This window comes from Carettochelys insculpta, chromosome 2, assembly GCF_033958435.1.
Source record: "Carettochelys insculpta isolate YL-2023 chromosome 2, ASM3395843v1, whole genome shotgun sequence".
Classification (NCBI taxonomy): Eukaryota; Metazoa; Chordata; order Testudines; family Carettochelyidae; genus Carettochelys; species Carettochelys insculpta.
Window position 1 is genome coordinate 180,931,061 of NC_134138.1, and position 16,122 is coordinate 180,947,182.

At 41.8% G+C, this 16,122-nt stretch overlaps 1 protein-coding gene across 1 annotated transcript in view; it reads left to right on the top strand.

The window, feature by feature from the left end:
* EGFR (epidermal growth factor receptor) overlaps positions 1-16,122 on the top strand; it is a 227,961-nt gene that overhangs the window by 161,300 nt on the left and 50,539 nt on the right. Inside the window, exons 3-10 of the mRNA XM_074988061.1 lie at positions 177-369; positions 2,214-2,348; positions 5,211-5,279; positions 8,408-8,526; positions 10,427-10,568; positions 12,074-12,190; positions 14,895-15,021; positions 15,145-15,218. Of these exons, the coding sequence (XP_074844162.1) occupies positions 177-369; positions 2,214-2,348; positions 5,211-5,279; positions 8,408-8,526; positions 10,427-10,568; positions 12,074-12,190; positions 14,895-15,021; positions 15,145-15,218 (976 nt within the window). The remainder of the gene's footprint in view (positions 1-176; positions 370-2,213; positions 2,349-5,210; positions 5,280-8,407; positions 8,527-10,426; positions 10,569-12,073; positions 12,191-14,894; positions 15,022-15,144; positions 15,219-16,122) is intronic.

Below are 16,122 nucleotides of genomic sequence, written 5' to 3' on the forward strand. Positions count from 1 at the left end.
CTTGTACGTAAAACAAATACAGCTGTGGAGTACCAGAGACTCATGGGTGGGTCACTGATATGAGTTCTGAGGAGATAACCTCTTCAAATGAATCTTGTTTTCCTCTTGGCAAGCAGTTGAGAGAAGCAGCTCAACACAATGACACTAAATGTTTTGTTCCCTCTGATTTTCCTCAGACCATACAGGAGGTTGCAGGCTACGTGTTAATAGCACTCAACAGTGTGGATAGCATTCCACTGGACAATCTCCAGATCATCCGAGGAAACGTGCTTTATGACAACTTTTACGCACTGGCAATTTTATCCAATTATCACACAGAGGCAGATGAAACCAGTGGACTCAGGGAGCTGCCAATGAAACATTTATCAGGTAAAGTGTTACAGCTGAAAATATGTAGTTGTGAACTTTGCTTTATTTGAAGCAAGCTCCAAGATCTTCATGGAGAGTTTCATTTAAAAAGCATGGACTTTTAGACACCCGTTCCAAAGGAGATACTCTGAATGAATTTAAATGTAGTCTGTCCAAATATATACTCACTTTATAATTCCCCAGGCTTCTGGTACTAAAGGAAATTTCCTTGTGTACAATGCATAGGCCCAGAATATCTGTTGGTAAACCACTGAGGCCATTTAAAATTGCAGAGTATACCTAGACTTTGGTACGGCATTTGACACAGTCGCACATAATCTCCTTATCAATAAGCTAGAGAAATACAACTTAGATGGGGCCACTATAAGGTGGGTGCATAACTGGCTGGATAACCATTCTCAGAGAGTAGTTATTAATGACTCAGTCATGCTGACAGGGCATAACAATGGTGTTCTGCAGGGATCTGTTTTGGGACCAGTTCTATTCAATATCTTCATCAATGATTTAGATATTGGCATAGAGAGTATTCTTATTAAGTTTGCAGATGGTACCAAGCTAGGAGGTGTTGCAACTGCTTTGAAGAACAGGCTCATAATTCAGAATTATCTGGACAAACTGGGGAAATGGTCTGAGGTAAACAGGATAAAGTTTAATAAGGACAAATGCAAAGTGCTGTACTTGGGAAGGAACAATCAGTTTCACACATACAGGATGGGAAGCGACTGTCTAGGAGGGAGTACTGCTGAAAGTGACTTAGGGGTCATAGTAGACCACAAGCTAAATATGAGTCAAGAGTGTGATGCTGTTGCTAAAAAAAACAAACATGATTCTGGGATGTATTAACAGGAGCGTGGTAAGCAAGACACGAGAAGTCATTCTTCTGCTCTACTCTGCGCTTATTAAGCCTCAATTGGAGTATTGTGTCCGGTTCTGGGCACCACATTTCAAGAAAGATGTGGAGAAATTGGAGAAGGTCCAGAGAAGAGCAACAAGAATGATTAGAAGTCAAGAGAGCATGAGCTATGAGGGAAGAATGAAAGAACTGGGCTTGTTTAGTATAGAAAGACAAGGTTTAGAGGGGATCTGATAGCGGTTTTCAAGTACCTCAAAGAGGGTTACAAGGAGGAGGGAGAAAAATCGTTCTTCTTGGCCTCTGAAGATAGGACAAGGTGCAATGGGATTAAACTGCAGGAAGGGAGATTTAGATTAGACATTAAGAAAAACTTCCTAACTGTCAGGGTGATTAAACACTGGAATAAGTTACCTAGGGAGGTTGTAGAATCTCCATTGCTGGAGATATTAAGAGCAGGTTAGACAGACACCTATCGGGGATGATCTAGCTGGTGTTTAGTCCTGCCAAGAGGGCAGGGAACTGGACTTGATGACCTCTTGAGGTCCATTCCAGTTCTAGTGTTGTTTGAGTCTGTGAATGGTGGTATCCCAAAACTGAGAAGAGGGTGGTTTTTTTGGTGCTAATCTGAGATGCCTTAAAGGAGCCTGAGTTTCAGAAAGTGCTGAAAACTTCGAAGTGCTTACATCTGATCATCCAGAAATGGAGAAACCCAGAAGCACAATTCGCTGGTGAAAAATTCAGCCACTTGGTTTTAACCTCCAGTTTTGCACAGTATGCACATCCATAATTTTCATTAACTTCACTGGGGGAAGAAGGTCGAATATGCAAAGACTGCAGGACTGGACTCTTGTTTTGCAGTCATACTTTCTTTCACATGTAATTGTAGGTTTTGGATTGTCCTTTTCCATCAACATGACATCTGATGAATGTGTAGGAAGAAAGAAAGCAATCATGAAATTGCTTCATTTTTGTCCTTTTTTTTCTTTAACAGAAATTCTTAACGGGGGAGTTAAAATCAGCAACAATCCAAAACTGTGCAACATGGAAACAGTTATGTGGGATGACATTGTTGATCTGAACAAAAACCCCACAATGACATTGGACTACCAAAGAAATCTGACTAATTGTAAGTATACATATAACAAAACAGTAGTTACCCAGTACAAACAGCAGTAACTATCAACCTGCTTATTGCTTTATAGACCCCCATTTCTGCAGATACTTTTATGTCAATGCATCAACTTCAAATCCTACTCACATAGAAATCAATTGTATTTTGTATTAAATTTATTAGGACCCAGATTTGGACCTAACAGCTTGGTTCAAAGCCCGCTGAAATAAATTGATTGGTTCCCAGTGATGTCAGTGGCCTTTGATTGGGCCTTTAAATATGTGCTTTTTTTGATGAAAACAACACACATCAATATGATGCATATAAATTATCTTTTGAATGATTTTAAATTTACAGTGTAAGGCACTGATTCAGCAAAGCTTTTAAGTGTATGCTTTACTTTAAGCGCACAGGTGCTTCCAAGGTGCTGAACATGCATTGCTGACTTGAGGCTTTTATTCCTATTTATGAATATTATGAACGCTACACATGGAATGACAGCATAGGAAATCTTTGCAAAAAATGGGAATCAGAAAAGGATAAATATCAGTGCTTTAGATCGTCATGGGCATAGGTGTATATTTGAAAGCTTACATGTATTCATGCTTCTATCTGGCCCAAGCCAGCAATGTTAATCCATTGTAAAATCTAAATCCACCCACACAATTCTAAGAGGGGCAAAAAGAGGTTTGTTTTAATTCTTGAGTGGTTTTGGCATTACAGATTAGCTCAATATGTATTTTCTAATCTACTTAGTTGAGTAATTAAGTCAGCACTAACAGACATCCTGTGGAACCCCACTGCAGTCAATGGGATTGCAAGTGCTTACAGTCAGCACAAAATTTGGCCTGAGATGATGGATTTTTTAACCTTTAGCTTTTAAACGTGATTCTCTTTTGTCCAACATTAAATCAATCAGTTATTGGATATGAACTGGCAGTTGCTCAGCTACTTTGGCAGGGAAGGGATTGGAAAGAGCCGTATATTATTATATGAACAAAACTGTTTTAGGAAGAAATATGAAATGTAGCAAGTTTCAGATTAATCTGTCCAGGAAACATTTTTTTTCTTAAATTAATGAGCATGTAACTTAACTGTGTCCTTGGGATATTGTGGCTGAAAAGTTCCAGCTAAAATTATTTGAGAAAATAAACAATTTTGCTCATATTAAAATAATTCTTTCAACCATTTTGTTGAGAAACTCAGTGCTTGGGAGCAGGCATTTGGGTGGCAAGGGAGAGGTTTGCCCTGGTGTCAGGAACGTGTCTTCTGTCTTAACTCTGAACATCTGTCCAAATTTGCCCCAAGTTATTTATAAGCCTCTGTGAAAAATCAGAGTTCACACATGCTCTGAGGAGGCTTGATATATATTTTGGTGGCCATATCTCTGTATTTGACATGCTGCGTCTCCTTACAACTCCTGTGTGCCACCCCCATAAAGTATTTGAGCCCCGGTCTATGTTATAAACTTATGTTGGTATAACTACATGTCTCCAGGTCTAGAAAGTCAACCCCCACAAGTTACACTAACCAAACTGTCCTAGTGTTGACAGTGTTATGTCAGTGGAGGGGCTTCTCCTGTCAACATAGGTACGGCCTCTGGGAGAGGTGGAGTACCTATGGTGATGGGAGTGTCACACTGTCGTTACTGGCAGCCAGTTCTATAGTTAAATAACCAAAGGAGCAGAAATGATGACCAGATCTACAGAACCATTTGAAACTCTGTGGAGCTCTGTGCTGCTGCTCTGCGTGCAGCTCTGAGGGAGTATAGGGGGGCAGGGCTTACTGTCCTAAGCCCCGCCACTTCTGCCTTCGGCCACACCCCTTCGGATGGGGAGTTTGCGCCCCCACCACCTAAGCCCTGGGCCTGCAGCAGCTGTCTGTGTCACTGCTAGCAAAGTATCTCTCTGTTCCTTCTCTGATAGCTGATTCACATACAGGATAATTACCTAACCCCATTAGCTCAAACATTGGAGGTAAGTGCTGTGGATCATATATTGCAGCTGTGCTAGTGACCCATGCTGGGGTCAGTATAGCTCCATATGGTAGAATTTCTGTTTTTTTTCAGTTTGCTTCTTTAAGAATGTAGGGAATCACATAGAAGAAGGCTACATTAGAGGAAAATTAGGGTTGTAAAGTCAGACAAACAAACATTAGGAACTGCCAGACTCCATATGCCATTGCTCCATCTCTGCCTTGTGCATCACCCTTCCTGCCACTGCTCACCCTGTATATGCATTATTTTTTCCACAGGGCTCCTTCGTCATTTAGTACACAAGGGGACTGTGCTCACTGAATAGGTAGCTGTTTACTGTTTGTTTTTATCCTCATTGGTCAGCTTGTGGCACAGAAGCTCTCTTTAACTCCAGTAACAGCCACCTGGGGGAGATTTCATGACTAAGGCTACGTCTACACGTGCCCCAAACTTCGAAATGGCCATGCAAATGGCCATTTCGAAGTTTACTAATGAAGCGCTGAAATGCATATTCAGCGCTTCATTAGCATGCGGGCAGCAGCGCTGCTTCAAAATTGACACGCCTTGCCGCCGCGCGGCGCGTCCCGACGGGGCTCCTTTTCGAAAGGACGCCGCCTACTTCGAAGTCCCCTTATTCCCATGAGCTCGAAGGGGCGGCGGCGAGGCGCGTCAATTTCGAAGCGGCGCTGCCGCCCACATGCTAATGAAGCGCTGAATATTCATTTCAGCGCTTCATTAGTAAACTTCGAAATGGCCATTTACATGGCCATTTCGAAGTTTGGGGCTCGTGTAGACACGGCCTAAACAACAACTTGACAGCCCTGGTGTGTTATCTAACAATTGCATGTACAGAATTATTACATTGTAAAGGTTTTATGATCAATTTAACCTTTGCATTTTAGGTCCCAAGTGTCATGCAAATTGCACAGAAGACTACTGTTGGGCTGCTGGTGAGGAGAACTGCCAAACATGTAAGTCCACTGATTAATTTAAAATATCCTGGACTTTTTGCACTTATGTGTTTATTATTCACTAAATAATGTCAAACCCTTACGTGGTGACAAGTGTTTTACAGAGAACACTACGCTCCCTGATGCTGCCCTGTGGACCCCTAAGCACACTGTGAACCTTGATGGCATGGTCTCCTAGCAATCCATCAAGTATCTAACAGTAGTCTCTCCGATTTGATTTTTTTCAATATGCATGAATCCCTCTTATTATATAGGAGAAATGAACAGCAAACAAAAGACATTGCAACATCTCTTTGAGCAGCTGCATTTGAGGAGAGAAAGGGGACCTGGTGACTAGCACAGAAATCATAAAATAATTTGGGCTGGACCAAGACTTCTCCATGAAAACAAAGCTTCTTTGTGGCACTTTTCCTGCCTCCCATGTCTTTTTCCCAAAAATGTGAAAACCTAGACCTAAGTAATTATAGAGGAGTAATGAAACTGCTGTAATGCGAGTTTTCTCCACTTCTGTTGTTTCGAGTAAAATGACTGTGTATGAACATGTAATAAATGGTTACATAATATTGTAGACTGAGAATTGGAATAACTCACTAGCACAGTGAGGTTGTGGGTTTTTTGTTTTTTAAATCCTCATTGTAAAATTCCTGCCATCACGAATAACAGAGCCAAAGAAAGTCACACTCCTATACCCTGTCAGCATATCCAGCAAGTCCTCACCACTCTCATAATATGATGCGGTGGCCATAAGGGTGCATGGTTCTGGGGATTCACAGCATGGGAGAGGCGTCTTAATTATTTATAGAGCACATAAGGATTCTTAAGCAATCACGTCACTCTCTGGCTGCACACGTTATCCTGCAATTTTGCACATTGGATGCTTCCCTTGCGCATCAGGAGAACAGCAAACACAAGATGTTCAGAGACACTAAAGCTCTTGTAAGGATTTTACTTTTCAGTACATGAAGACCAATGGGGAATGTATTGGAATACTTTGTTTCTTTTAATAATTTTTTTATTTCACTGCTGTAGAGTAAGTGTCGTCTGCATTCGTGGAAAAGCTGTTGATTCTTACTCTCCTCTCACACCAGCTTTACATTAGCGTAATTCCACTGAGTTAAATCTGCGTAAGTGACAACAGAATCCAGCCCTACACAAGTATTTAAATCTGAGTATCTTGCTCACAATTCCGGTGTCAGGCCAGATCTATGTAACTTCTGGAGCCATTTGCAACACATCACTCAAATATTCTTCCTGCCCCTCAGTTTTTCATCAGTTTCAAAACTTTTCATCTAGCTGTAACAGCTTCATTCATCAGTCCTTCACAGCAGCTCATAAAACACTCTCTGCTGGATATTGTGGAATTAATTCTACAGTTACTTTGTATACATTGAAGTAAATAGTGGTTCTATATCCAAAGCACTTGCAGGATCATGTCCACTTTTAGCTTGGTGTCCAGAGGTAACACTATCACTTAGGAAATTTAAATCCTGATCCTGCAACCTTTTATGCATGTGCTTAATCATATGCACTGAAAGTAGATTTATTCATTTCAGTGGGATTATTCAAGGTTAAGCAAATGCATTTGCAGGAACAGGTCTTATTTAGCAATTAGCATTCATTTCGTTAAGTTGTTTTTGAATCTGGCTTATCAGAAATACATTCCATATGTGGAAAATTTTTATGTCCTGTTTGTTCCTGTCTTTGAACAAATGTGGATTATATTGCACAAAACATAAGCTTTAGCTGTGATATACTTCCAGTGGGAAGTTTTTGTGAGTTGCTCTTAGAATGATTCTGTTTTACACCTCTGCCGATGCTTACAAATATGACATAAAAACTCTGTTGTAAAACAATGTGTCTTTTATCCCACTGTTTCTGGTTTGGTGGAGGAGCTGCTGCTATACCAATTATGTGTATTTTTGAGATAGTGTTTCCTTGAATATGTTGCATTTGGTTACAAATGTGAGATCAGAAATATTTGGTGCAAAAGTTTAACTTAAAAGAAATAATTATTTAAAACAAACAAAAAGGAAAGCCTGGTTGATTACCCTGTGCCAGAGTGCAGCTGTCAGATGTTTTAAGTGTTGATTCTGTGACTGAACTGCAGTCTGAGTATTTCTGAGTTACAAGAATTTTTAGAATATTGTGACTACGCTATGCCCATCTGGGAATTTCACAGTTTACACCATGCTGCACACCAAAACCACTCAACAGGTTCAAAATCAAATCCTCCTGCTTAGAAAGCACAAGTCCTACCTGCTCTGTCCAAGGAAAATCAGCTTGCTGTGAAGGGCACATAGTTGAGTAATTCTGGTTCTGTCCTGCCTGTGCTAGTAGTGCAAACACATATTCGTCAATGATTGACTTTTTTCACCATTCTAGTCCATATGACTTTTGATATTTAAAAAAAAAACAAACCTTTCGCAGGTTGTTGCTTTGGTATGAGAATTTTTTGTTAGTTATAGTGGCACAAACCCCAGGTGAGTTGCATAAGAGAGGAAAACATAGCCCAAGGTACTGAAGTTTTAAACAAAGAGGAAAAAGAAAGGTGTAAAACATATAAAATAAGCTGTGGGAGTGGGATCCTCTGTGAGCATCAGATTTATGTTTTGTATGCTTAACAGGAATTCTTATGGTACACAAAGTATGTACGGTAGCCTGTTAATATAAAGCTGGTCTTCCCACCACGTTGATATCACAAAGTAGCACCAACTGATATTTTATTATCTCAGTAAAACTGTGAGATACAAGGGTCTAATGCTGCTGTCTTATGCTATTGTTGATTGGGATAGACATCACGGATGTGAGTAGAGGCATTTGTGAGTTAGCAAGGTGCTGAGCCCCACCTCCTTTCTCACAAAGCATGTAAGTTGATTAGCTGTGCTTTGCCACTGTGGTCAGGACCTTGCCAAACTGACACCTTTACTGCAAGGTGACTGAGAGTTGAGTTTGGCTATAATATACTGCTGAGGAAAATCTTAAAACTCCCTTCTGGCTCCTCCAGCCCACAAATTTTGCTTGATGATGAGTAGAAATTGGTGTACCACATGGTCTTTATCTGGAGTTTTCTCCATGCTTTTTGATCTTGGTTAGCAAACATGCATTCTAATTCCTTTTCTGTTTTTCAGTAACAAAAGTGATCTGTGCCCAGCAGTGTTCAGGCCGGTGCAGAGGAAAGGTGCCCAGTGACTGTTGTCATAACCAGTGTGCTGCTGGGTGTACAGGACCTCGCGAGAGTGACTGCCTGGTAATAGTATAGCAACATGTTTTGAAGTTTAACAGCAGCAGCCAAGCTTTGTGCTGAATACACTGTCACTTTTTTTTTTTTTTTTAATCTTTAGCATCCTTTACCGAGTGGACAATGTCTTGTTAAAATATGTATGGGACAGATCCTTCAGTGGTGTAAATCAGTACAGTGAACCCACTATTTAACAGACTAATAGGACGAAGGGGTGTCTGTTATAGCCAAATGGTTGTATTGTACGGTGATTCACTGACCTTCCCAGCCCATCACTCACTCCTGTCCTCTTCCCCCGCCCTTTCCTTCCCCCAGTTCTGCCCCAGTCTTCCCCTCACATCTCCATCTCCCGATTACCAGGAGAAGAGCTGCATGCTGGCCTGGCTCCTTCCACCTCCTGCGGCTCTTGGCATGCTCAGAGCCGCAGCTCCTATGGCCCCAGCAGCACCAGTGCCAGATGTGACAGCATCTCCTCTGGCCCCAGCAGTGGCAGGCGGCTCTAGTGAGTTGCCTGCGTTTATTTGGGAGAGGAGGGGGCTGGATGACAGTGCCCATTATTTCCAAAGTCCATTAAACCAGGGTCTGTTAAATCAAGAGTTTACTGGGTAGATTCACTTCAGTGTAGTTATGCCAGTCTATACCAGGCGAGGACCTGACTCAAGTATTTCTTAAACTTGGCAACAACAGCTTAGAATTTTGAAACAAAGACGTTTAAAACTGAAACTTACTTTTCTTCATTTTTAAAACCCCCTTTTGCAGTTCATTCAGTTTAGTCCTTGACATTAGACTGTGCAATTTCCATATTTTTCATTTACTAGAACAACTCCGCTAAGGTTCACGGCATTCAAGGGGATGGAATCCAGAAAAACCTGCTTACATTAGTTGGTTATTTTAACTGTTGCAACATTTGCTTTTATATTTGTGACTTTTTCCTCCTTTTAAAAGAAGGGATTCCTATTAGTTTGGATTTAACACTAAATTAAGTGGAATTCAGGCAGCTTCAATGGAAATGGTCAAGTTTTATCTGTTTATATACATATATCACACACACGCACACACCCACACACACTGGTTGAACCTCACATGGTCTGGCAAATTCTCTCATTCAGTAGTGGTCAGATCCTGTGGGTGCCAGATTAGAGCAGTTCAAGCTATATTTTGTGCCCATTAAACATGTAAACAAATCACATTTATTACGTTCTTATTGATTGAAGGAGGGGAACATTAATTCTCTCTCCTCAGGAAAGAAAGGAAGAACCAAGGGAGGAAGAAAGAGGGTCAACTTGAATTTAGAATTAACTTCGTAGAAATGACATTAATGAAGTCTGAGTAAATGTAGTTGCTCATTACCTGTAGACAAACATAATGGCATTACTTAAATAAACTGTCCAGGTCAGCAGTTAACTGTAAGAACTTCATCCTATCGATGTTATTAAAATGTTGCCAATGAAGAAAGCAGCCGTTTGTTTGGATCTGTTTTCTGATTCCTTGGCTCTGTTTTCACAATCCAGTATATGCAGGCTGAACCCTGTCTTTAGGTGGAATCCATGGGCACACCAATGAAGTATAAGGCTCCACTTCTTAGGGATCTGGTCCAATGCTGGAGCCTCAGTTCATAAGGACTTTGTAACATAGACATTATTTGCTTGAGTCCATGAATATTAAGAACCTGCATATTCTCTTTTTGTAAATGTCAGAGAAGATTGCTTATACCATTGGACCCTTTTACTTCAACAGCACAGAAACCCAACCCTGGAAAGCGCCCTGGGCCTCAAATGGGCCTAAGAGGCTCATAGCTCTGTCTTTAACAGCCTTATTAAGCTGGAAATAGAAAGTATGGTATCTTCCTTTTTTGCTATAAAAATAACTACACCTTACTTTGTACCATTGTTGCATTGTGCCATGGCAGGCATGCCGCAAGTTTCGGGATGAAGCAACATGCAAGGATACTTGTCCGCCTTTAGTGCTCTACAACCCTACCACCTATCAAATGGATGTCAACCCAGATGGAAAATACAGCTTTGGAGCCACTTGTGTGAGGGAATGTCCACGTAAGTTCACTTAGGCCTGCAATCTGACCAGACCAAGGATGATAGTAGGTCAAAGAGGCAGCAGGCAGAGGTCACTATCTGTTCCCTCCCACACAGTTCAGGGCTCCTCAGTTTAGTGCCCTCTTTTAGACAAAGACATTTTGTCACTCTCCTCAGCTGCATTTGTTATGGAAACCTGCAGCATAAAATCAGAAATGAGCTGTAGCCAAGAAAAAACAAGCAGATTAACGTTTTTGTATCCATTATTTCTATTGTTTTTTTCTGGGTTATTGGTATTTTGTTTTCGAGGTTTTATCTTTTAGTCTTTACTGATGAATGCCAAAAAAGAAACACTTTATAAAACCCATTGAATCCCTTTAAAAGACCTGCTCTCGTGCTCCCATTGAAGTCCATGGAAAAACTCCCACTGACTTCAGTGGCATAGGAGCAAACCCATAAATAAAGCAGAGTTGGTTCTTAGTTGGGGCTTAAAGAAATCTACTCTTTTAAACATCTGTGGTACCATATCAATCACAAAGCGTATGGATTCTTCTTAACACATGTATTTGGGGGTGGGGGTGTTGTTTTTGTTTTGTTTTTTTTCTCTCTCTTCCCTATCCAGGGTCTTTTAAAAATATTTATTTAACAGGAGAGGTGAACTTGAGACACAGAATTAGGCCCTGTATCTTGAGACCACCATAGTATATTATAAAGACAGCACAGTCTGGAAGATTGAGGGAGGAACTTGGAACTGGAAGGCATTGAGTTCTTCTTCTGATGATGGGATTGATTTTCTATTGGCTTTAAGAAAGGCCAACTTTCTGTCTCAGCTAATATGATGATAATAGTTATTCACCCACCCTTCAGGCATAATGTGAGAATTAATTTGTTAATGTCTGTAATTTGGTTAGTTAGTGCTTTAAGCATTTTAGCTGGGTCTACACTACAAAGTTTTGTGTACAGAAGTCACTATTGACAGAGTTTTGCCAACAGAATATCTGTCTACACAACACGTCCATGCGTAACAGGCGCTCCCCCTGTAAAGGCCCTCTGTCGACAGAGAGCAGCTATACTGCCCAGCCTTCTTTCGACAGAACAGCCAACTGGAAGCTCTGCAAACAGGGCTGCCTGGTGAACTGGAAGCCCTCTCAGTCAACAGAGGGCCCCCCCAGAACAGCTACGCTATTTTTTTGTCTACAAAGTCTGTCTACAGAGGTGCCATGCCTCAAACTTTCAAGACATAATTTCTGATGGGGGAAAAAAAAGGTGGTGCTCTGTCAACAGATTCTAGACAGAACACATCTGTAGTATGGACGTTCCCTAGTTTTGTCGACAGAAGAAGGTGTCTTCTGTAGACAAAAACTTGTTGTGTAGACGCAGCTTGTGTGTTTTAATTCACTCTTCTTCTATTCAAAAACACACTTCGGCATTATATGTCCATTGTCTTTTTAAAGCATAAATACAACCTCAAAGCATCTCTCCTTTGTTTCAATGCCCACTTTGTATTGCCCTTCCTGTCTTTGCAGATAACTATGTGGTGACAGACCACGGCTCCTGTGTTCGCTCATGTAATGTTGATGCCAATGAAGTTGAAGAAAACGGTGTTCGGAAATGTAAAAAATGTGATGGGCTATGTAGCAAAGGTATGGAAAATGCAGTGAGACAGTAATATTTTTACCATGGTCAGAATTTACTTGACAGAGCACCTAACCAAATGGGACCCTGATCATAGCTGGAAAGTAATGCTTCAGAGCATGGCCTCCAGCTGGGTCATTCAGCATGGACAGAAAGTAAATGCTGCCCTCACAGACAGTTTTGCCTAGCTTGTCTTCCCAGGTTTTGCATCCCCTGCACTTGGCAGCCCTTCAGCTGTGGAAGTTACACGAAAACGAGTGTGTTTGCAGAAGCATGTGTAAGTGTAGGCGCAACTTCATAGGCTTACACTATGTCCTGCGCTGAACAAACAATTGACCAGCTGCCTTCTTATGCTAACAAAAAGTAGCCAAGATGAGACCTACACAGTGAGCAGATCACCCCATACCTCTTATAGCATGTGTCCTCTACCTTCCTGTGAAGCATCTGGCACTGGCCTCTGTCAGAGTTAAGATTACAGGAGTAGATAGACTGTGGGTCTGACCCAGAATGGCAGTGTTTATGTGCCTGAGTAGAATTAGCACCTGAGTAGAATTAGGGGCCTTACTCCTAAGCCAGTGTTGCCTGTAACATGAGTGTGTCATAAATGCCTGATAGCCACCCCGAACCCTGCACCTTAGTTCAGGCTGCTTAGTGGTTTGTGCCGGGTTTAGTAGGATAATGTCCAGCCATTCTGTGAGTTTGTAAGCAGTGTTTCTCTTTCGCTTCACAGCTTTGTTTTCCCTCTGGTGAAGATACACGTGAATGATTTTTAGTTTGGAAAAGAAATAACGAATAGATAGAAAATTGTGAATGATGTAGAAAAATAAAATAAGAAAAGTTATTTAGTCCTTCACTAACATAACACAAGAAGCTAACCCAATGAAATGTTTAGGCAACAGATGTAAAACAGAAGTTATTTCTGCATAGTTAGTCTGTGGAACTCTTTGCCAGGGGATGTGGGAAAGCCCCAAATTAGAACAAAGTTCCTATAAGAACAAAATAGGCTCAGAGAAGATGGGTCCTTCAATGGTTACGAGTCAGGTTGGGCAGGGATGGTGTCCCTCACTTCTGTTTGTCGGAAGCTGGGAGTGGCTGACGGGATGGATCCTTTGATTTATTACCTGCTCCGTTCATTCCCTCTGGAGCACCTAGCCTTGGCCACTGTTGTACAACAGGATGCCAGACTAGGTGGCTCATTGTCTGAACCGGTTTGGCCATTCTGATGTCCTCATACAGAGTCCAAATGTATCTGCCCCCTGCTGTAACCCATTAGACCCACTCCCCTCCCTGAGCGGAGCTGACTTAGAGCCCAGGAGTCCTGACAGTCTCTCTCTCTCCCCGGCTCCGCAGAGGTAGTAACAAAGTAAGAATATATGTTAAAACTTTGAGGCTAACTAATGTCCCTTCGGTGACTTGCCACAAGACGTCAGAATGTTAGTATTAGACCCACTCATCTCTAACATGTATTTAATTTTCTTACATTTACTTAGGAATTAGATACAGTGCTTCTGCCAGCTAATTATCTTTTTTTTTTTTTTTAGTGCCAATATGTGCTGGTACTGAAAACCAGTATCTCAGCAGCCCCAGCCGCATAATCCCCGGCCAGGTGGTGGTGGGACCCCACCAGCCCCACAGCTGGGAGCCATCTGGGGTGCAGAGCACCACTGGCAACCCCAGCAAGGTGGTGGGGGCAGTAAGCTGGCTGAACACTGATTCCTCCTTTTTTTTTTTTTTTTTTTTTTTTTTTTTTTAAAATAAAACAAAACAAAATGCACTGCAGCCAATTACTAACTTATCTGTCAAAAAACTAGAGTTTTCAAGTGCCTCAGTAGCCCCTGAAAAGAGGTGGTGTGGAGAGGGGGAGGGCAGATAGGGTCACCCCCCCAAGCTGCTGGTTGGCTTATACGGAGCATGCTCAGTAACACTGCTGAAGCCACTGTCCTTCATCTCCCCTCCTGCCTCCCGGCCATCGCTCTGTGTTCCCATCACAGCATGCACCGGTTGCTCCCCCTTTCCAGAATCTGAAATGTCGCCCCTGGTTGTCAGGGCCCATTGTGTACAGAATGTAGAAACCTGCTACAAAGCAGCACATCTCCGTTCTCCCCATCTTTACGTTATTGGTTCCCCATCCACATCCTGCTCTTCTGAATCTACTTGCTGCCATCTCTCTCCTCCTGCTGCATCCTTCTGTCTCGTCTCATAGTCCTGCCACATGGTGCATCAAACTTTTACATCTGCAGCTTCTACTGTGTCCCTTTCCCCTTTATTCACTCTAGATCTGGTTCTCCTCTCAGATCAGTATAAGTTAGATGAGACTCTGGCTCTCAGACTTATTGAAAAACTCTTCTAAAAATAATCTTTTCACATTTGCTTATCAAACTGTTAACTTCTCTTCCCTCTGGCTTTGGCTATAATACTGATTTTTTTTTTTAAATTTGTTAAATGTGCAAGATCAGAGCAGTATAAATATACCTTCTTGTGCATGAGTCTAAGTTCCACTGTGCCTATGAACTCCTAGTTTATCCAATTATTGCAATGTCTTGTCAGCTGTTATACTTAGGTATGTCTGTAATTAATAGCTACAGATCTAGAGATAAAACAGCTGCAATTGACTCTTCCCAGAATAATTTCACGTCAATGTTTGTTTTCTAAAATGAGTTAATTCCTAAATCACCCAAGAAACCTGCAGCTTTTGTGCTTTCATTTTAACAGTCTGCAATGGCATTGGAATTGGTGAACTGAAAGGGATTCTCTCCATAAATGCTACAAATATTGACTCTTTCAAAAATTGTACCAAGATCAATGGGGATGTCAGCATTCTGCCAGTAGCATTTCTTGGGTAAGTTATCAACTGATTCCTCTGTGATGTCGGGGGAGAAAGGTCAAGGTGGATGTTTTATCAAAAGCCGCAGTTCGAGTTGATGTGTTCTTTTTCAAATGGCTTGATCTGTTTGATTTTTAGTGATGCCTTCACCAAAACACAGCCTCTGGACCCAAAGAAACTGGATATCTTCAGAACAGTTAAGGAAATAACAGGTAGGGAGATTTTTGGCTTCAAATTTTGTCTGACCCAGAAAACATCAGCAAAGGGGGAAAGAAGTAAGAGCCACAAAGAACTAATTCATCTGAGTTAGTGCCCGTGTAAATCCAGAGTAATGCCTTTCAACTGCAGTCAGTTTAGTACTCTGGATTTACATGCTCGTAACTCATATCAGAAGCCAGTCTAAGGTGCATGGTTTTACCGACCCATCCCTTCTGTCTAACTTGTCAGAAATACCAAAGAGCAGAACTCTTCAAAGGTTCTTTGGGAAATTGTTCTCTGTTGCTTCCATTGCATCCATGGGAGTCACAAATCTGAGTGCCTTTTCCTTGGATCCATACACTGAGTGCTCTGTGTGGCAGCAAACTTGGGCAGCCAGAGCCTCATTTTGATCCCAGCAAATGGGAGCAGCAGAGGCTGTGATCGGGAAGGACGGGGCGGTGCTCAAAGCTGCCTAGCTGCACCTCCACCAGGAGCAATAGAGACAGATCACCACTTATGGGTGAGCCTCCCAAGGTGAGCACGCTGAAATCCTTCCCATTCCCCAACTCCTTTTCCTCAAGCCCCCATCTCCCTCCCAGATCCCTCAGTTCACGCCTGCTGCCACATCCCAACATCCAGCCCCGCTCCCTTGCCTTGTCTGCCTCTTAGAAGTGTTCAGTTTCTGGCACCATGCATGCCCCCAACACACAAGATAAAAATCTTTTCCTGTGCTTTTGTTGATGTAAAAGGACTTCATACTTAGAAAAGCAGTGTAAACTTCGAATTCAATGGACAGCTTCGCCTTTTTCCCCTCTCGCTTTAAATACGTCCAGTTACTTTAAAGGTAATTGTCACTACATTTGGAAACTACTTTTATGTAAGATGGGTCCTGAAATTCTTTCCCCATTGAATGTCCAA